Source organism: Danio rerio, chromosome 12 (genome assembly GCF_052040795.2).
Source record: "Danio rerio strain M-AB ecotype USA chromosome 12, GRCz13ab, whole genome shotgun sequence".
NCBI classification, from domain to species: Eukaryota; Metazoa; Chordata; class Actinopteri; order Cypriniformes; family Danionidae; genus Danio; species Danio rerio.
This window is the reverse complement of record NC_141032.1, coordinates 30607658-30630273: the sequence shown is the minus strand read 5'-3', so window position 1 is coordinate 30630273 and position 22616 is coordinate 30607658. Positions and strand designations below refer to the sequence as shown.

At 35.7% G+C, this 22616-nt stretch overlaps 2 protein-coding genes across 7 annotated transcripts in view; one reads left to right on the top strand and one right to left on the bottom strand.

Moving 5' to 3' along the window:
• The window catches only part of ogfod3 (2-oxoglutarate and iron dependent oxygenase domain containing 3), a 242509-nt gene that overhangs the window by 29401 nt on the left and 190492 nt on the right, over positions 1-22616 (top strand). Inside the window, 1 exon segment of one of the 5 annotated variants that reach the window (NM_001130772.3) lies at positions 9050-11703. The exons of the other annotated variants lie outside the window; for them this stretch is intronic. Coding sequence (NP_001124244.2) covers positions 9050-9186 — 137 coding nt within the window. The 3' untranslated portion in view covers positions 9187-11703. 5 annotated transcript variants of the gene reach the window in all.
• LOC110440145 (urotensin-2 receptor) lies at positions 8487-22505 on the bottom strand. Of its 2 annotated transcripts, XM_087276481.1 has the most exons (3): positions 20389-22505; positions 20220-20312; positions 8487-9226 (listed from the first exon to the last, which is right to left on the bottom strand). In XM_087276481.1, exons 1-2 carry the CDS (start codon positions 21320-21322, stop codon positions 20266-20268), a joined length of 981 nt encoding a protein of 326 aa, XP_087132607.1. In that variant the 5' UTR covers positions 21323-22505; the 3' UTR covers positions 8487-9226; positions 20220-20265. The 2 variants fall into 2 exon arrangements, with proteins under 2 accessions (XP_087132607.1, XP_087132606.1); XM_087276480.1 differs by having other exon boundaries at positions 20220-22181.

Genomic DNA, 22616 nt, shown 5'->3' with positions numbered 1-22616 from the left:
TTAATCTTTATTTTAATCAGGGCTGGACATTAACTTTTTTGATCACCGGCCACTGTGGCTATAGTTTTCCAACATACCTAGCCACTTGCCCCTTTCACTAGCCACAATTATATTGTTGGTAAAATATATTTTATACACATAAATTTGACTTTGACATGCTAAAATTAGTTGATTTAGATCTCCACATGCCTCCTCATTCATTTCACTTTTTGTGTGTGTTTTGTATGAGCTTGCTCAATAATCATGAGCAAATGGGTCATGGTTTCATAGTATTACAATTAGTTTTTATTTCACATAATTTTCAGAGCTCAAAATTAAGGATTTCCCAAATTTATCTCCGACCACACCAATCATAAACAATGAATTATTTCTTAGCCACAAATTTTAAATGTGTCAAAACAAGCTAAACATAGCTGTATACTATATATTTAACAAAACATATTCACAGTAATCTGTCCTAAAGGTCGCAGATCACCAGTTAACTACACATACATGGTGAGGTAATCTCCCATTAAAGCAATGTTACTGTAAAAAAAATTAAATTAAATTATATTAAATTATAATTAAATTGTAATTAAACCATATTAAGGCAAAAGAAAGCAGGTAAATAACATGCATTGTGATAATGAAAAGATGTTCACGGATGGTTCACGTTGAACCCATAAACATAAACTGTTCAAAGAATGGTTAAAGCAAAAGCAACAGGTGCTGCTTACAAAAAGACAAATCTGGAACTCTTGAAAGCAGCAAGACTGTGAGTGCATGTTTATCACTTTTTGTCTAGTCTATTTAAAAGAGAAACATCAGTTGTGTTTCTAGACACAGTTGCTTCACGCAAGAAGCGCGAGTGCGTACGCATTTTAAACTGTGGTGTGCATCACCTCAGCTGTTGCGAGTGATTTTTCTCATTCGGTATTCACCTGCTTTCTATTGCTCGCACGAACGCAATTTATTTATTTTTTGCAGTCGTGTTGTTTCCCAATTCCAAGATCGCCTTGGCGGGTGGGCGGATGTTAATATCAACCCCTGATTATAATGCTTTTACAATGTAAATTGCGTCAAAGCAGCTTAACATAGACATTCTAGTAAATTGTAATTACAACTTTGTCAGTTCGGTTTTCAGAGTTAAAGTTAAGTTTAGTTCTGTGTGGTTTAATTTTCACTATTGAAAGACCAAACACTACAGGGAGTGCAGAATTATTAGGCAAATTAGGAAAAAAATTATTAGGAGTATTTTGACCACATCATCCTCTTTATGCATGTTGTCTTACTCCAAGCTGTATAGGCTCAAAAGCCTACTACCAATTAAGAATATTAGCTGATGTGCATCTCTGTAATGAGAAGGGGTGTGGTGTAATGACATCAACACCCTATATCAGGTGTGCATGATTATTAGGCAGCTTCCTTTCCTTTGGCAAAATGGGTCAAAAGAAGGGCTTGACAGGCTCAGAAAAGTCAAAAATAGTGAGATATATTGCAGAGGGATGCAGTACTCTTAAAATTGCAAAGCTTCTGAAGCGTGATCATCGAACAATCAAGCGTTTCATTCAAAATAGTCAACAGGGTCGCAAGAAGCGTGTGGAAAAACCAAGGCGCAAAATAGCTGCCCATGAACTGAGAAAAATCAAGCGTGCAGCTGCCAAGATGCCACTTGCCACCAGTTTGGCCATATTTCAGAGCTGCAATATCACTGGAGTGGCCAAAAGCACAAGGTGTGCAAGACTCAGAGACATGGCCAAGGTAAAAAAGGCTGAAAGACGACCACCACTGAACAAGACACACAAGCTAAAACATCAAGACTGGGCCAAGAAATATCTCAAGACTGATTTTTCTAAGGTTTTATGGATTGATGAAAAGAGAGTGAGTCTTGATGGGCCAGATGGATGGGCCCGTGGCTGGATTGGTAAAGGGCAGAGAGCTCCAGTCCGACTCAGACGCCAGCAAGGTGGAGGTGGAGTACTGGTTTGGGCTGGTATCATCAAAGATGAGCTTGTGGGGCCTTTTCGGGTTGAGAATGGAGTCAAGCTTAACTCCCAGTCCTACTGCCAGTTTCTGGAAGACACCTTCTTTAAGCAGTGGTACAGGAAGAAGTCTGCATCCTTTAAGAAAAACATGATTTTCATGCAGAACAATGCTTCATCACACGCGTCCAAGTACTCCACAGCGTGGCTGGCGAGAAAGGGTATAAAAGAGGAAAAACTAATGACATGGCCTCCTTGTTCACCTGATCTGAACCCCATTGAGATCCTGTGGTCTATCATCAAATGTGAGATTTACAAAGAGGGAAAACAGTACACCTCTCTGAACAGTGTCTGGGAGGCTGTGGTTGCTGCTGCACGCAATGTTGATGGTGAACAGATCAGAACACTGACAGAATCCATGGATGGCAGGCTTTTGAGTGTCCTTGCAAAGAAAGGTTTTTTTTTTTTTTTTTTTGAATGTCAGAAATGTATATTTGTGAATGTGGAGATGTTATATTGGTTTCACTGGTAAAAATAAATAATTGAAATGGATATATATTTGTTTTTTGTTAAGTTGCCTAATAATTATGCACAGTAATAGTCACCTGCACACACAGATATCCCCCTAAAATAGCTCAAACTAAAAGCAAACTAAAAACTACTTCCAAAAATATTCAGCTTTGATATTAATGGGTTTTTTGGGTTCATTGAGAACAGGGTTGTTGTTCAATAATAAAATAATTCCTCAAAAATACAACTTGCCTAATAATTCTGCACTCCCTGTAAAGAGCAAATCAATTGTTATATTATATTATATTATATTATATTATATTATATTATATTATATTATATTATATTATATTATATTATATTACATTACATTACATTACCGTCTCCTTTGCCTCTCTACATGTTTCCAAAACCATACACCCAAACTACATAATGAACTACATCATGCACAGCTTTTTTCTTATTAATAAGGGAAATTGTTTTTCCACTCTTGATTAAACTCCTCTCCATGGAAACATGATCAAATCATATCATTATAAACTCTGAAATAATTGTCATTTTATTTGTTTTTTCAGTCAACTGAATAAGATGCTGGTAAGCCGTGTGCTCTTCTCTCAGCTTTTCATGCTTAATATGCGTATTTATTAAAATCCCAACTCGCTGAACCTGATGATTTAGAGAGTTTCTCTTTTGAATGATATCGTTCCTCTCCTAATTTCCATGCAAATGCTCTAATCAGGATTTACAATTTCTGATCCTAATACTCCAGATGTCCTTAGGCGTTCTCTCATCTTTCCGATTTTATAGAATTATACAGTTTCCTACAGCGATAAGGTGTTATTTACATAGCATATAGATCGTAGCTTTGTCTCTCCTCAAATGCAACGCCACCGCATAACGTTTTAATGAGATTCAATGTAACTTTCACAATCAATAATGGCCAGCAAGGGTCAGAACCAGGCAGGCACAACGCAGGTCATTTGCATAAATATCCTGTTTAGCAAATGTCCCCTTCTGCATCTCCAGTTGAAGTGTACAGAATTACTCTTGGCTAATTAGCATGGCAGCAGCATTCACATTTTCCTCCCAGCTACAACCTGCATAGGTCACTCTATAATTTAGCTTTCGTGGAGAAGTGTTTTTTTTTTTTTGTTGAAAATTCCTACTTTAAACAAAATTGTCCCTTTTGTTGTATCGCAAATCCAAAGTATTATAAATGTAATGGATCTAATGCAAAACTAAGTAATGCTACTATTGCCAGATGTCTGTTTTGAGAATCAAGATTGAGATGAGAAATGTCAGGACAGCTATTTTGTTATATACAGTTTTTCCAGAAAGCATTCATAGCGCTTCACTTTTTTTCAATTTTTTTTATGTTACAGCCTTATTCCAAAATGGATTAAATTAATTAATTTCCTCAAAATTCTAGGCGCAATACCCCATAATGACGATGTGAAAAATATATTTTTTAAATTGTTACAAGAGGGAGGAGGGATCCGGGGGTGAGAAGGGTGGGAAACTTTTTTGAGAACCGGGAGGGAGATGCACGATTTCTAGGAGATTATAACACGTTTGCGGGCATTATGAGTCCTGCAAATGCATAGAGACTCCCGGAACTTCCGGGAGACTTGGGTTGTCTGAATATCATGTTTAACATCTGTAGTGAGGGCGAAGCAGTGGCGCAGTAGGTAGTGCCCCACAGGAAGAAGGTCACTGGTTCGGTCCTCGGCTCAGTTGGCGTTTCTGTGTGGAGTTTGCATGTTCTCCCTGTGTTCGCGTGGTGTTGGCGTGTGTTGCTCCGGTTTCCCCCACAGTCCAAAGACATGCGGTACTGGTGAATTGGGTAGGCTAAATTGTCCGTAGTGTATGAGTATGTGTGAATGAGTGTTTGTGGATGTTTCACAGAGATGGGTTGCGGCTGGAAGGGCATCCGCTGCGCAAAAATATGCAGGATAAGTTAGTGGTTCATACTGCTGTGGCGACCCTGGATTAATAAAGGGATTAAGCCAACAAGAAAATGATGGTGACGACAACTGTAGTGAGACGCAATCCATTGGTACATCCTTGATAAACTGTCCGACATGCACTGCTCTCTGAAGCTCAGAGGAGCTCATGACAGTGTGTGGCTGTGTGTGTGTGGCTGTGTCTGTGTGTGTGTTTGGTCACGTGATGTGCGTTTTTAGCTAACGGAGGGCTGTTCAGAATGCCAGGTAAACACGGTGTGGAGGTGGATTATTTTCATTCTAAAATGCGATTTTAACACTAAGACGTACAGTATTAGTGTAAACGGGGCCTAATGCCTAGTTCATACTGCGTGATTTTAGCCTCAATTTTTGACTTGCCAACAGGTTTTGAGAAATCGCCGAAAAATATCTGAAATCACAGGCAAATTGGTGCTCGTGCACGTGAGTGACAATCACATAGTATGTACTATCAAAGACGCGATCTTAGATAATCGCAGATGAGTCGCTGATGCCTGTGAAATATTTGGCGAGCTAAATATCTGGAGCTGTCAGCGATTCAAATCATGCTGTGTGAAATGAGTTTTGACTGAAAATAACATTGGCGATCGCCTACAGCCAATGAGAGAGCAGCATTCACTTCCATTTATTTGGACCCAGGAAATGTGGAAAAACTAGTGGAGGTTTGACAGGAGCACCCATGTCTGTTTGACGTTTCATACAGAAAGTTAAAAAAGAAAGTTGAGGAGAAATTCCTTCAAACCCAGGTGAGCAAATATGTACATTCTCTACCCCATTAAAGGCTTCTCTCTCGTTATGTAGTTAATAACAAAAGATATACTGCGTGTTTTTGGCTGTGAGGCGTAGTTTGGACGAAGCCGTCGGCGGTACTTCCTATTGTAAAGTCATGCAATGTGAAAGCCCCTGACGCCGATCCATCTTGCAGTGTAAACAAAGCAGCGACAAAACGTTAGCCCAGATAGTCATGCAGTGTGAAAACATCTGTGACATGACTACTTTGAAAATCATGCAGTCTGAACTCGGCATAAGTGTGTATTTTTCGCGAGCGGGTTTGCGACAGGGGTGGGGCAGAGGATCAGCGATGCTGGCTCAGCATCGTGTTGTGTATTGGCCATCGGCAATGGACAATGACATCGTCTATCGGCTCAACCCTACTGTCTATACAAGGTCCCAGGGTTGACAGTGCATGTCAAAGCACAAACCAAGCATGAAGACAAAGGAATTGTCTGTAGACCTCCAAGACAGGATTGTCTCAAGGCACAAGGCTGGGGAAGGTTACCAAAAAAAATTCTGCTGCTATTAAACTTCCAATGAACACAGTAAGTGGAAGATGTTTGGACCAACTGAACTCTTCCTAGCGCTGGCCAGACATCTAAACTGAGTGATCGAAAGAGAAGGGCCTTAGTTAGTGAGGCGATCAATAACCTGATGTTTACTTTGTCTAAACTCCAGCATTGTTCTGTGGAGAGAGGACAATTTTACAGAAGGACAATCATCTGTGCAGCAATCCACCAAGCTGGCCTGTATGGTAGAGTGGTCAGAGGGAAGCCACTCCCCACCTGGAATTTGCCAAAAGGCATTTGAAGGACTCTCAGACCATAAGAAATAAAATTCTCTGGTCTGATGAGACTAAAATTGAACTCTTTGAAGTGAATGCCAGGCGGTTATGTTTTTCAGCAGCAGGAACTGGAAGACTAGTCAGGATAGAGGGAAAGATGAATGCAGCAATGTACAGAGACATCCTGATTTAAAAAAAACTGCTTCAGAGTGCTCTTGACCTCAGACTGGGGCGATGGTTCATCTTCCAGCAGGACAATGACCCAAAGCACACCGCCAACATATCGATAAAGTGGCTTCACAACAAATGTCCTTGAGTGGTTCAGTCAGAGCCCAGATCTTAATCTTATTAAACATCTCTGGAGAGATCTGAAAATGGCTGTAAACCGCCACTTCCCATCCAACCTGATAAAGCTTAAGAGGTACTGCAAAGAGGAACGGGCTGAAATTCTCAAAGACAGATGTGTCTAGCTTGTGGCATTATATTCAAAAAGGCTTGAGGCTGTAATTGCTGCCAAAGGTGCATAAACAAACTATTGAGCAAAAGGCTGTGAATACTGATGTACATGTTTTTTTTTTATTTTTAATAAATGTGCAATGATTTAAAAAAAAAAAAATCTATTTTCACATTGTCATGATGGGGCAATGTGTGTAGAATTCTGAGGAAATAAATGAATTTAATCTATTTTGGAAAAAGGCTGTAACACAAAAAAATGGAAAAATTAAGCACTATTAATACTTTCCGGATGCACTGTATGGATTATTATTTGGATATATGCTGTTATTGTCACCATCTTCAACTGCTTCATCTTATTTTGGTCACACTTTTCAATAAGGTTTCGTTAGTTAATGTTAGTTTGATTTACTAACATAAACGAATTATGAAAAAAAATACTTGCACAGCATTTATTAATCACAGTTAAACATTACTTATTACGTAATTAAAACACAAATTTTAGCTTGTTAACATTATAATGCACCGTGAGGTAACATGGACTAACAATGAACAACTGCATCATCATTAACTAATGTTAACTAACATGGTGTATTTATTGGGGTCCAATTTCATTGCATGTAAAAGTGTATGTGACAGGTTTTTCATCATCATTTTCACCATCGTATTAGTTAGTGTTACTCTTATGTTAAAATATTTCTCAATAGATATACTATAAATATGATTTCATTTCTTTAGATTACAACTTGGTCACTTTATTTTGTTGGTCCATTATTGTCTGTTATGGTCTAATATTAGGCAAAAGTAATAGTAATCTACTAATAGTCAAAATGACCATCAAAATAAAGTGTTACCTAAAACTTTTTTTTGTTGTTGTTTTAATAATAATAATAATTAAAATAATAATAGTTAAAATGCAGATTAAAAATAGCTTGTAGGCTTTGTTTTTACATTTGCACATGCCTTGCATGTATTTATACTAGCTTTTTAATATAGACCATTTCACTGTGGTCATGAACATTTCCTGCATGTTGTCAAACTATTTCGAAACTGTAAGAAACAATTCAGTCATAACTTAACGTTAAAACAGCTGCTATAACATTATTTAGCAACATGTTTACCCTTTCTGATTCTAGGATTTAATGGAAATTAAAAATGTCAAACAGGATATATGTTAGGACCCTTGTTATTGTTCGCGTCCCTCAAAATGGTCAATAGGTCTAATTACATTATATAGTGACTTTAAACATTTCACTTAACGGCCAGATTTAAAGAGTGGACTTAAATCAGTGTTGAGACTAATTATGTAGATTTATAACACATTTATGTAATGCCAGCCTATGGTCTTCATTGCCTGTGATCAACTGCTTTGACATTAAAAACAGTTATATAACCACCAAAAGTAGGTTTAACAGACTTCAGTTTTGAATTACAGAAAAATAAAAAATAAAAAAATCATATGGGGTATAACTAAATTCTGTGTTATGGTGTTCTGCGAACCATGTATATATATTTTATTTTTCTCAACTTAAGTATCTCTTAGCTGCTTGTCTGCTTAATTATTTGTTTCAACGAGGACCATAATAAATGAATGGGCAATTGTAATATCATCAAGTGGATTTAATTAATTTTTTTTTTTTTTTTAACCAAACAAATATGCAAGAGAAAGGATTTTGGTTTCTTGTACAACTGGAGATCTTAAAAATGTGTAATGTAATTTATTATCTTAAGCCTTGAAAAGTAGTGGATTTTTGCTTTTAGTACATAGCTTTGTATGTTATCCCCCATGATGCTGTTTTTATAAACAACAAACTGAGAAAAGTCATTTGCTCATCTATGACTGCAAATGTTGTTTTGTGCATTACAAAGTCATAATTTGTTCAAACTCTTGACTCATGAATGTTTTCTCTATTTTAACATGTATTGCATTCTTTCTTCCAGCTTGTTTTATCAAAGAATTCCAGCTGCTTGCCTAACACTTTGGAATTGCTCCATCTTGCATTATGTATATTCCTCCAGCAGTGCAGTCCGACATTCAGCATTTATTCATAGAATTTAACACATGCATTTCAACTTTTAAAAATTTCTTTTTTAAAACATGAACGTTTCATGAGATTCAGTACACCTTTCATGGTCAGGAATGGTCTACAAAGGTCAGTAGCAGGCAGACGTAATGGAGGGAATTTACATACATAAAGTTCCGCCAATTTTTTCCTTCCGTTTTGAGTCTTATAATGAATTCAGCAGTCCACCCAGGCTATATTAGAATCATTTAGCAATTATCTCAGCATCCACTTGTATTTATAGATGCTTTGAAGCCACTTTCCATCAGCATTATATTTACGGTGTACGGTCATCATGAGACACAACAGCAATTGTCAATAACAAACATTTAAATTCAGCTTTAAAAAAAGCTTTTACAAAAGGTATTAAAAACAGAAGAAGAAAAAGTATCTTCAGAGTTCAAAACATCATTGATTGACTCTAGGCTGACTTCAGCATACGCCATATGCAATTTTTCAGCACATCACTTCACCCCTTCTCTCGTTTCTCTCGCTCAGCACCTCTTCTTTTATCTGCTGCAGGTCGGGTCTCCTTCTTCTCATCCGGTTCTGAGAACCTCCATCATGTGGAGAAGGTTGCTTGGGGCACACGATATGCCATCACGGTGTCCTTCACATGTGACCCTGATTTTGCCATTGATAACCCCTCATTGCCGTAGGATCCTCCTGGTTTAAAGGGACGGATGAGTGACAGAAACCCTGGGGCAAACACAGAGAAAAATGATGAAACACCACTTCCATCTGTCAGGTTTACAGCATTAAAAAACCCTCTTATTTTCCTTTTAGAAAAATGTTTAGGTTTTTCTGTGCTCAAAAGGGTTTTGTCTCCCTTTATGCTTTTAATTTAAGAGGAGTTTTGTATTTTCAGGAGATTTACTTGAATTGCTGTCATTTGAAGCCAAGCATCTTCTGGGTTCGATTTTGGCTTCAGAAGGTGCTTCTTTACTATTAAGTCTTCTCTTTCCTGGTTGTGCTGCACGCTTTAAAGTCGTTTATATTATTATAGTTAAATCACTGTCTAGACAGGCAACACAAGTGGGATGATGGAACCGGTGTATGTAATGAAAACAAGGAGCTGGAGACCCGCTTGTCAAATATCTCCACTCGTGTCATCACCTAAAAAATGTTCTTTGTAGAATTGCTTTCCAAAGCCTTGCTCATGCTACTAAAGACAGTTCAATGAATCCGATTCACAAAGAATTTTTATTCCTTCAGCCATGTCTCTTTACTTGAGTGTATGTTTTGAAAGAAAATACCTTTTTGATATCTTTGACATGAGTTTTAGGGTATTCTTCGAGAAAACAAGTTTACTTGATGTCTTTATTCTAATATCCCTTCAGTTTGCCAAGTACAAAAAGTTCATATAGCATACATGATGATCTGTTGTTAACACATTCCCTATTGTACTGTGTTAGCTTTAATTACTCTGGCATTTTATGTGGTGAAAGTCAAGTTCAGCCAGTCTCAACATGTTTTTGACAGCTTGTTTTGAGATGTAACTGCTAATTGGCTTCTTTTTACACATTTAAGGCCCAAAATTAAACGCCTCACCTTTGAAGTGAGGTTCAAAACACACTGTTTTTGCTTTTCTCATTTAAAGCATTTGCAACTAGAGATATAATAGTGCATACATTTTTGCTTTTGTATGTATACTTAACAAATACAGTCTTATTTTAAACTCTGCATTTGCTGAACTTTTTTTTAAAACTATTTTTGTTTTGTTGAATCTATATGAAATATACCCCATTATTGATATTTTAGGCTATTGATTTGTATACTGTATTACATTCACTAAGGTATATAACACAGTTCCTGTCTCATCTTTTGGATTATGTCCATTTTATTAGGAAATTCATATAGTAAATTCTGTTTTGACTCTTGTTTATGTGCATTCTCAGTTAAAATGCAAGTAAACGCAGTAATTCCCATTTCTTCATTAATAGTTCTAACTCAAAATAAACTAAGAAACAGCTCACATGTCATGTAACAGCTCTATTGGTTCATCTGAGCATCTGTCTAAATATGCACTGTTAGCTAGTGGTGTAAGGGATCACAAATCTCACAGTTCGGATCACATTGTGGTTTTTAGTCACGGATTGGACTATTTTTCGGATCAGCCAAAAAGGGGAGGAGACAAATGTAATTTGCTTTCCATTTATTACAAAAACCGTACTAAAAGAAACGTTTACTTCCACCAAGCAGAACTTAGAACCTGTGCTTTTATTAAAAATAAAATGAAGAACTTATCAGCTGAATAAAAATAAACTGCCAAATATTCATTAATTTGAAAAATTCCCTGTTACTTCTACTGTTGGTGATGACGCTACATTATAATTTGTACAACCCGCATTTATTTTTAGTCTTATTTTCAATAAATGATTCAGTTATTCACTCATAAAACTTCATGTTTTATCGCTAGATGTGTCATTTTTGAAGTGTTATTCAGTGGCATATTTTTGATGGCTGGTTGTCCCCATCTATTGGTTAAATAGTTTAATTGCTGCCTACAACTTGATTCTTTACCACAAACATCAGTGGTTTTATCTAAACTATAAACTTTTGAACTTTTATTATTTAACTGTTTGAAACTTCATAATGAACTCAAAAGACTAAAGACTCTCTTTCTTGATTTTTGCGTTTTCAGATCTAAATGCAGCGATTCAAAGGATTAATAAACATACATTATGCAAATCACCATTATTCACCATTTATGTTGCTTGGGTGTTGAGATTCCGATCTTTTAATGATTATTCGTGCAGCTTACACGGAATGCATTAATGCAGGGTAAACAAGTAGTGATAGAAAACACCTAAGAAACCCACCACATCTTAAATATCCTACCAAAACTTCCATAATTTTTATAGTTTACAGGAAAGCCTAAATGCTTTCATACATGCATTTTGAATGATGCTAGAGGCGATTTTTCTGCGATCCTTACAAATTTAGGATTCTAAAATATGAAAATATGAAAAATGTATTCATATGCGGGTCACTTATGTTCTGAACCATGGGTTGTGATCTATACGATCAAACGTGATCCGCTACACCTCTAATGTTAGTGAATATATTCATTATGCTTCTTTTAAATGTTGGTATAGTCTTATTCAAGGTTTTTTGTTTAGTTTTTATTTAATATGTTGTATTTTATTGTTAATTGTCACATTGTTGTGTTGGATATTATTAATAGATATCTTATTAGAAAATAATTATCTAATAATATTCATTCATTGATTTTCTTATCGGCTTAGTCCCTTTATTAATCCGGGGTCGCCACAGCGGAATGAACTGCCAACTCATCTAGCACGTTTTTATGCAGCGAATGCCCTTCCAGCCGCAACCCATCTCTGGGAAATATCTAATAATATAGTATTATTATTATCTAAAATTATGTAAGATTGTGTTTAGTTTAATGCATTAGTTTAGCTTGGATATTTTAAAAGAATTATCAAATAAAATAATTAATTATAATTTTGTTAGATCCCACAATTTGTGATTAACCGCTGTTTAAAAAAAAAAAAAAAAAATTTCAGTTAGTTTTTACCCAGCGCTGACCTGAAAATGAACTAAACCTTGACATAAAAACAGAAGTACATACCACTATTGTTTTGTGTACTAGTATATCTTTGTATATATAATCTGTCAAAATATTCCCAATAGTGTACTTTCAGATGTGTGGTGAATTTAAGATAAGATAAATTAGCATGTGCAGCCTTAGTCCAGTTCTGAATGCGCTTATACATTTAATGCCTGTTATTAAAACGCATGCATCAGCTTTATATTAACATGAAGAGGGAGTCTCTTTGGACTCTTGTTTTTCTGAGGCTGCTCATGTGATGATTCATGAGTTTTGGCTAATGCTTAATTTACTGGTTCTGTTGCATCACCACTAGCTTAATTGGCTTCTTTTGGTCTGCAATATTCCTTTATTTAGTTCCAAATTCATTCATGCTTTACATACTATAAGGCATTAACAAGTTTGCTACAACTCCTGCTAAATGAATCATTTCAGCTTTATGCAAAACAAGCCGGTTTTGCCAACAGCAATCTCAGGACAGATCCCCTCAGTGACTAGGCTGAACTGTTGATTTGTTGCCACTATACAATAGAGTGAAATCCAATACGTCCATGTCTTGTGGAGTTGATTATTTGTCTGTGATGGGCTGCCTTTGCTTGAGATGATTGGGTTAGATATGATTGTTGCGTGTCATGCATAAATGTGTCTATTTTGAAACACTTGGAGAATGTGTATTATCTGTATGCATATCAGTCAAATGTTCGAGGTGGGTAAGATTTTTTGTAATATTTGTATCATTTAAGCTCCCCAAGGCTGCATTTGTTTATACAGTAAAACTGCAATAAAGTCATTTCAATATAAACAAGCAGTTTCCTATGAATATGTTTCAAATGTTATTTAATATTGGGTAAAGCAAAGCAGAATTAAAGGTGAAGTATGTAAGTTTGACACCCAGTGGTTGAACGTGGTATTGGACCCCTGGTTTAAAACACACACAAGAGCAGGTTGCCGGATTGACAACACCAGCAAAGGCAGGTTTAAATCGTGTTCCAAATAATAGCAAGGCCATGTGATAGAAGGCATATTTTCCTTATTAAAATGAATTTTTGTCCTAACCAACACATATCTTGCAGCTGAACAACAGAAAATTGACAGTGATCAACTTAGGTACTCCTCATATGTTGTATTCACTAATAAATGTTAACAATGAGAGTTTTTAATGCCATTTTACATGGTGTTTATTGCCATACAACTGAAAGCAGCAGAAGATAGTTTAACTCAGATTAAAAAAAAAAAAAAACAGTTTGAACTTGAACTTTAGTACTGTGAGCAAGTCAACACATATCAGTGATTCAGTGTGTACATTTATTAATGTTAAAGAGGTTTAATATGTATCAATGGGATTAAAATCCTTACCATTTCATTGGAGTGCAGTAAGTGCACTATTCTGTGCTTCTGATTGGCTGTATTAAAATTTATGTTGTGTAGGGTCTGGTGCAAACAGATAAATTGCTTATCACTGTAAATCGCAGCATAGAGTGTGTTGCTAGGACACAGAGATACAATGTGACCTGCTCACCTAATGTTTACGTTTGTATCTGCGTAAACTGTATCTATTGAATTTGTGTTTTATTTTTAGAGGCTGCTACTGTCCACTGGAAGTTGCATTTTCAGTTATGGCTGAATGAATCACACCAAGACAACTCGGTGCTGAAATATAATTGGCTAAACTGGCATTAGGCGTGTTAAATGACCAAAACAAAGACAGAAGTTCAAGCACGTAAATCACATTTTTAAAGCAGAATACCTGACTTCAGCAATGTTTTCCAGATAAACAAGAACGTCCACTTGGCATGTTTCTTAAATATCTGCAAATATATTATGGTATTTTTATGCTTTAGAAGAGTCAAAAACGTACATACTGCACCTTTACCTTTTATTACTTCTGTCTTCAGTGTTATACGATCCTGGATTTATGCTCAAGATAGATTTCTTATAAATTTAGAAAACAGTTGTGCTGCTTTGTACATTTGTACAATCTGTAACGTATAACTTTTTAAAAGTATTTTAATTGTTTTTTCATCAAGGTCAATTTAAATACATTAGAAGTGATTGTAAACAATGTACAAAATATTTTATCTCAAATAAATGCTGTTGTTTTACAAATGTATGTGTATTCCAGAGTCCAGAAAATTCAAATATGAATCAGTAAATAAAATCAGCCCTGTCAATAATGATATTAATATGAAATAATTACCATTATTTATTAGTGATTGATCACAATATAGCAGCAAATCAGCATATTATAATGCTGATTTATAATGCTGAATAATAATGTAATCACTAGGGCCAGAAGGAATCTGCAGACTTTTTTTGCTATTTTTTTTTTTTTTTTTTTTTTTTTAGTAAAAATCTGTGTATTTATGCGGAATGATTTTGGGAATATCATAACTAAAACCTTAATATATGACAACAATATTACCTTTTCAACTTTTATTTGATGTTTACGATGCAAATCCAATTAGATCCACTTATTTGGTAAACAAAGCAAGTCTCTCATATAATATATCTACTAAAAGACAGAAAATATTGCTTAACAAACTTGTAAATGCATCTTATGAATATTTTCATATTAGTCAATAATATTACTAAAATGAATTTTCAAAAACTTAATAAATATATATTCACAAAAGTAAATAAACGGAATCAATGTTTGGCGAAAAATCTGTGGAATTCTGTTGCGCGTAGTTTTCATGGGCCTAGTAATGGCACACAAAATTTTGCTTTGCTTTACAGGAATAATAATACAGTACATTTCAAATGTATTAAAAAATTATAAAAACAGTGTAAAGCTAAATAATTTGCAATACTACAATTGAAATGTTATTTGCCTGGTCAGATAAATGCAGCTTTGTTGTACGACACTTTCCTTTGACCTGTATCGAGTAGTTTTCAGTATTATTTGAATTAGAGCTGTGTGATATTGGAAAAATCTAACATTGCAATATTTTATTATGTGATGAATATTGAGATATGAATACAATTTAACTAGACTATTTGGAAAGAATTTATCATCTTAGATTGATCGGGATGATTCTGTAGGGGAGTGCATATGCATAAAATACAGAAACGACCTACAAGGAACAACAAATTCAATAAAGAAAAATATACTAATTAAATTAAAAGCATTTAACTGTTTTCCGAGGAGTTAAACTGTATTTAGGTATGCAGTAGTTAAATTTAAGACTACTGTAAAGCATAGGTCTCAAACTCAACTCCTAGAGGGCTGCAACTCAGCACAGTTTTGCTCCAACCCTCATCAAACACTGCTAATCTAACTAAACAAGTTGTTAAAGACTGTTAGAGACTATTAAGTTGGAGGTGGTTGGAGCTAAGGTATGCAGAGCTGTGGCCCTCCAGGAATTGAGTTTTAGACCACTGCTGTGAAATTGATGAACAATTAAATTCGGTATAATTTCTTAGGCCTGAATGCTTTTAAATCCCTCACACTGTCATAGGCCTTGACACTTTTATTATTATTATTATAAACTTTATTATGCAATTATAATCCAGATTCAATATTGCATATACTCGCGACATGACTGTTGTGAATGATCACATTGCGACATTGATAATGAAACAATATTTTAGGCAGCCCTAATACGAGTTGAAAGTTAAAAAAAAAAACTATTTAGTTCATATAACTATACTTTTAAAAAATTATAGAAGCAAAAACCAGTGTCAATGATCAATTACAGCAAACTTCCAATCTTTAAATAGACATTTTGGCTCCGAGCGGAAGTATTTGCATAAGACTAGGAGCCTCTTACAGTATGTACTAATTTGTAAAGCACTAGTTCTCTTTTAACTGATATTGTAATCCTTCTAAAGCCTTTAAGATCTTTCTTAATCTCATTACATTCTTACATGTGTTATATAGCCCTGGAGCTTAACATTTCCCTGGCTATTGGCAGCTGCTTCAACATGAACACATTTTTTGTCAAACTGGAAAGTAAATGCACAGCTGATAAGCATGGCATTTGGAAAAGAGTGTTTGCCAGTGGGTGTTGTGGTTCTCAAGCTCAGATGTAGCTCATTAAATTATATGACAAAACAAACCATGGACACAAGTGAGCATGTAGTTCAACCACAGTTTCGAGAAAAAGTTTGGATGGATGACTACAGTAACCCAAGCTTCCCTCTGGCGATGAAGCATTCCACTCCGTTTACACTTGAATCATACAATTTCCTCCACGCAAAGCCTAACAATAACATGTAGAGCGAGACTGTGATTGATTTAATTTCTCAGAGAGACTGATAAGTTTGAACGAAAATGTGAACAGTTTGACTGGCGCCTTCACTCTGCGGTTGTGCAATTTGTTTTTAAAGAGGGCTTTTGTTTAATACGAGTGCTATTTCTACTGTGTCATTAAGTAAAGTGATACACTCTCCGCACCAGGCTCAGTTCTTCCAATTTTGAGCTAATCTTTCCATGATAAATGATGCTTTTGCCTGTGTGAGGTTTGGCACTTGGAGAGATGCTTAAGAAATCCCGTAACCATTTCTGACCCTGGTCTGAGAGTCAAGCAAACTCTTGAGTTTCGATGACTTTATGAACACGTCAAAGCCCCAGTTGTACGGCTTCTGTTCTTTTGTCTCCACAGCAATGGAGCCAGCAAGAATCATTTTTATCCTTCCACATCCGTGGTTCTGCCAGTGGTAGATGGAGTGAGAGAATGCATGCTATTTTTCTTCCACTTTACACTATTGTATGACCGCCGAGCCTGTACTGACATTGAGAACCGAAATAGAACACAGCAGGAATTTGTTATTTAGCAACGGGTTTGTTGTATAGTCATCTCGCTTTTACACACCTACTATGCTATTGCGTAAATGACTAAATATGAATACCACAGATCGTTAGAATGAACTTTGTGGTCATATTTGTGGCGGGTTTCTATTTTGTGCTAAGGATATTGAGCGTCATCCAATACTGTAGCCACCTGCTACTCTTTCTGTATTCGCATTTCCAAGACTCATTGACTGAGCGTAATGCATTAGTGCCTGAGGAACAGAGTTCAAATGCATGAATATGCAAAGACCAGTTTAGCCCTGAGCGGCAAATGCCACCATATGGATTATGTGATGGGAAAGCAATATTTCATTATTATTGGTATCTGTAGATGATGTTTTGGGCCAAATGTCTGGTGATGCACATCAAGATTCTTTTCTTTTTGGCTCATAGCTGAATGGACTACTGATGAGTGTGCATAGTATTAGTTCACTAATTGGGCTGCACAATATTGGAAATTAAATAATCAATATGCATTTGTTGTTTACTTTGCTTTATATCTTTTCTAGATTAAATAGCAAAAAAAAAAAATAAATATTAGACCAAGTAACAATATCGGGTAACACTATAACTACACACTATAAATCATTAATTAAGCATTAGCAAATAGCGAATTCATTATCTGTTAAGCCTTAACATTAATAGATGTTAGTAAGCTGTTTACAACTGCAGATACAAATGCTCTATGAAAATACAGTCATTAAGCACATTATATGTGCGCTTCTATGTCAAGAATACTTTGTTGTTTTTTCATTACTAAATTAAGTATTGCATAATTTACAAACCAGTTATTTGAGAGATGTTGCAGATTTTTAAAGATTATTAAGAGTGCATAAGTTAATTATTAATAAACTATTCAAATTAACATGTGTATATGTTATTGGTCAGGCATATATTAATAGTTAATTTGTATATTAACAAATGCTTTATTAACTCTGTTTCATCCTGTTTTGTGACTTAAAGTGAGGGCTATTAATGCTTTATAATCCTATTATAAAAGATCATTAAAGGCTGGATTATATTCTGAACAGGAAAAAAAAAAGAAAATAAACAACTTTATGAATTTCTATTCATTTGAAGAGACACAAATGAAACTGTGTCAAATGAAAAATAAATCTTTGCAGTATTAACTAAAGTAAAATTTCAGTGCGGTTTAAATATCACCAAATACATTAAATGTTGTATCATAATATGTTGTTAAATTATTATGTTGTTTTATCCAATTTTATGTTCTATTTTAATATTCCTGTTATTCAGCAATGTTTAAATCTTACAGTCATTTGACTTTTTTTTTGTAGATAAGATTGCAAAGATTATTGTTCGTTTGAATTATTAAGCACATTTTTAATGTGCTTATGTCAAGAATAGAGCATTTGTATCTGCAGTTATAAACTGCTTACTAACGTCTATTATTGTGGAGTTAATGCTTAACAAATAATGAATTCACTATTTGCTAATGCTTAATAGATGATTCATAGTGTGTAGTTATTATAGTGTTATTAAAAATTATTTTATTTTTAACGTCAGTAAAAAATAAAGAGTTTTTTTCTTAAAACAAGTAAAAATAATCTTGTTTTTGTTTTGAAATGTAGACATCTGAACTAGAAACAGGATAAAAAAATCTAAGTGAGAAAACCTTTGTTTTGCTTCATATAAATACAGTAAATACAATTCTGTAGCTCCTGGTCAACTATGATAAAGATACAAAATTGTAAAACTTGCGATGTGACCAGTGATGGCCCTAGTAGACCATTTGTTTTCTACTGTAAACTATGGATTTGCAATCTGGAATCTAACTGAGTTGATGTCCTTGTGAGAAATGAATGTGTCAGTGTGTATTATTATGATTTGGAGCCCATGGTGGATTTAAATATAGGTTCATTAAAGCATAATTTTTCAGCATTGTAGAGTTTTCTTTGACATTTTATTTGAATGCATATGTACAGTATAATGTAGTGTTTCTGTGATAACATAGTGTTTTGACGTTCAGACACGGAAATATGTGGGAAAGTTTCTCTTGGCACAACAAACTTTAATAATTGCTATGATTACACGCTTTTTCATCTTGACTGAATGTTGCAATGTTTTTTTTTTATGTTATTACATTTTCTACTCTGATTATCCCTGTGGACTGGATAAATATATACATGGCTTGTTGTAATTGTGCTTCTGTTATTAAATTTACAAATGTTTCCCATTAGAATGCTAAAGGTCCTGCATGTTGATGAGAATTGTTAGCGAAAGTGTCTTTTTTATCATTATTATTTCATTGTGTGTAGTTGGTGCAAACACAAAATGATCTCATCCTATAGATCTTCAAAAAACAAAACAAAAATGTATATAAATACATTAATAAAACACTATGCATGCCAGGGCAGTTGGGAATGTCACTTGGTAAAAAAAAAAAAAAAAAAAAAAAAAAAACACTGGCTTGCATGTGTATTCGATCCTGCAGTCCACCAGTGATGTTTTGGTTAGGAAGTACTTACTTTTGTCTGTGCATTAGTATGACAACACATTTTATTAGTGACAGAGTCTTGCATTATGAGAACCCATTACAAAACTGCACTTGCACTTTAAAACCCTTTTTAGGCTCCAAAATTCTGTAGTCTTGTATGTTAATGTCCAAAAAAATAATAATAATTATAAAATTAAAAAAAAAATCAACAGTTGTACATTTTCTGTTTCCATAAACCATCAAAGTCAATTGAAGGACATGGGATTTTGGTGCTTTTGGTTAAATAACAGTGCTCAAGCAAATGACAAACATATGAATATGCAAATTATTTTGTGAATGGAGAAAAGGTGTGCTTTTACAGATCTAACTAAAGAAGTCAAATGTGAAGTTTTCGACATTGCCTATTATCGGATTTCTGTCATGTCATACAAACTGTTGCCTTGTTCAACCTTCAAGAATGGCATCTGCTATAAAAGTCATGTTTTGTGATAACATAGCAAACCTCCTCATTTCCTTCATAACCAAATAAGCTTTTTATATAGCCTTCAAAAATATTTGATGTAATGTTTTGTGTGATAAGCATGGTTTTTAACAACAATAAAACATTGGTTTATAGATAAGAGCCCAGAACCACCAATTAGCCATCATTTTGTTACACTGTAAAACTGTAGTTATACGAATATTAATCACTAGTCTCTCACTTTCCTGGGTTTATTCCTGCTTTTATCCAGGGGCTACCAGATCAGAGTGAACCGCCAATTTCTCTAGTAATTTTCTTTAAGAAGATGTTTTTATAGTTGTGAATCTTTCGTGTATGAAAATTACCGTATAGGGTAAGTAGTTCACCTAAACGAAACCCCAATCTTACCTTCGCAGAACGGGTTAAGCTTTCCAATCTCTTCACTGCATCACCTTTAACTGCGCCATGGCAAGCGTCTCAGAGTTGAACTCAAACTGATTACTGGATGACGCAGACTTTCCCCAAGAGTACAAACTCGGTGGGCGCTGTTTAAACGATGACGTGTAGCGGTAAAAACTCTTGTGGCGGTTTTTAAGATACTCCCGATAATTCTTAGTGAGGAGCGTGTACAGAAACGGGTTGATGCAGCTGTTGCTGTAGGTCAGACTCGCCACAAGGTAATTGATGCTCGTGTGTGTGTGTGAGGCGAGACTGAAGGGCTTGTGGTACAGAGGCACAAGTTGCCATATCCAAAAGGGCAAAAAGCACGCCCAAAACACGAGCACGATGGTGAAAATCATTATCAAAACTTTCTGTTTCGGCGAGCGCTTGCTGCCTTTAACAGCTGGCGTCTTTTGGGACTCAAGGTACGTCCTGGCCAGTCTGGTGTACAAGTAACCAATGACAAGCCCTGGCGCCATTATGCTCGTGCAGAACAGGACAGTCAGGTACAATTTATACGCCTGAGGTGCCCAGGTGGGCGCGCACATCCTCTTCACCCCTCCGTCTGCTGTTGTTTTAGTAGTCTGATTAACCATAATCATCATGGGCAGAGTTAAAACGAGGGACAAAATCCAAACGCCCCACGCCATGGCTTTTCGGTAGCTTTTGGAGCGTTTAACAGTATCCAGCGGTTTAGTCACTGCCAGGTAGCGCTCCATGCACATCACCGTCAGAGTAAAGATACTCGCGTGCATAGTTAATAGGTCCAGGCTCAACAGTATCCTGCAGCCCACGTCCCCGAAGTACCAGTCCTTTAGAAAGTACGTACAAACCACGAAAGGGATCGTGGAGAGGTAAAGGAGATCCGCGAGCGCCAGGTTGATGATGGATATGTACATGGAAGTGGCGAAGCGGATGGAGTGGCACATGACTACCAGCGTGTAGACGTTTCCCGACACTCCAACGATGTAAACCACCGACAGCAGCGTCCCGAAAGTCGATGTGATCACGAGCTCGTCCACCGAACCAGAGTTGCTGCTGGACGGACCGCTAGACTTGTTGTAATTCATTGCGCTCGCGGTGAATGTGGAGCTCTGCGCGGTAACTTTGTGCCAGGTGCGCGAGACCCCACACACTGTGTTTGGACACTTGACAAATGTGTCTGAGCGCTCTCGCCCGCCGGTGTCCGCAGCTCCTGACGTCAAACTGATGCTCTGCACCTGCCTTTATCACACTATCGAAGAAAGTTTAGAGACAACGTGAATTTGTTTAGCTAGTCTTGTACTGTCTTTTTACTAGTTTGTAGCTTTAATCAAACATTTAATGATTCAGGTAAAAAAAAATATACGAAGCAGATATTTTGAAAATGAATGAAAACGCTTAACCAATTTTGTTAGATGTTATTCAAGTACGTTGCATTATATGACGCATTTTATGAGCTACTTTACGCACAGACGTATTTTGAAACGACTCCGAGAAATAGGTTATTTGGACATATTTTTCTCCTCTGCATCAGCGTGTGGCAAATGACATTAGCAGTTTATCATCACGCTGTGTCTGACCTTGGTTTATTCCCACATCTGCAATACTCTCAAAAACCTTTCCTGTGGCTGGAGATATATAGGGAGCCTGTACACTAGACACTGGCTAATAAAATAAAATATTTAAGAGAAAATTAACATATTTTATTTATTCATTTGCAGAAACACTAAAATACTGTTGCTGTGTGCTGTATTAAGAAGAGTATGTCTTTTAATAGACTAGGGAGTTTTTTTTTTATTCTCTTATTTTGTCCTGATAATACAGGCCGTATTGTACATCAAGTTCAAATTGAATGACTAGTCACATGTGGGGAGTCTTAAAGATAATCATTCCAAAACTGTACATTAATGGCTTAAAAAAGTGACTTTAACATCCATATAATCTTTTCATTCCAAAAAAAAAAGAAAAAAGGTTCTTCAAAATGGAATGGGTCCTTTAGATTTTGAAGCGCTCTTGAAAATAATTATTGTCACTGAAGGTGCTTTAGAAAACTGAAAAGCCTTTTGGTACCTTTTAAAGTTGCTGTATGTACGTTTTTGACTCTTCTAAAGCATAAAAATACCATAATATGTTTGCAGATAATTAAGAAATATGCGAAGTGAACATACTTGTTTATCTGAAAAACAATGCTGAAGTCAGATATTTTGCAACCTCCTGTGACAGTAGCAGACCCCAAAATTGGATGCAGATTCAGAGTTCCACATGAGGTTAATAATTATAAATGATATAAATATTATGAGCGTAAACATTAGGTGAGTAGGTTACATTTTAACCACGCGGAGATACGCAGTGATGCGCAATTTGGCTGTTTGCACCAGACGA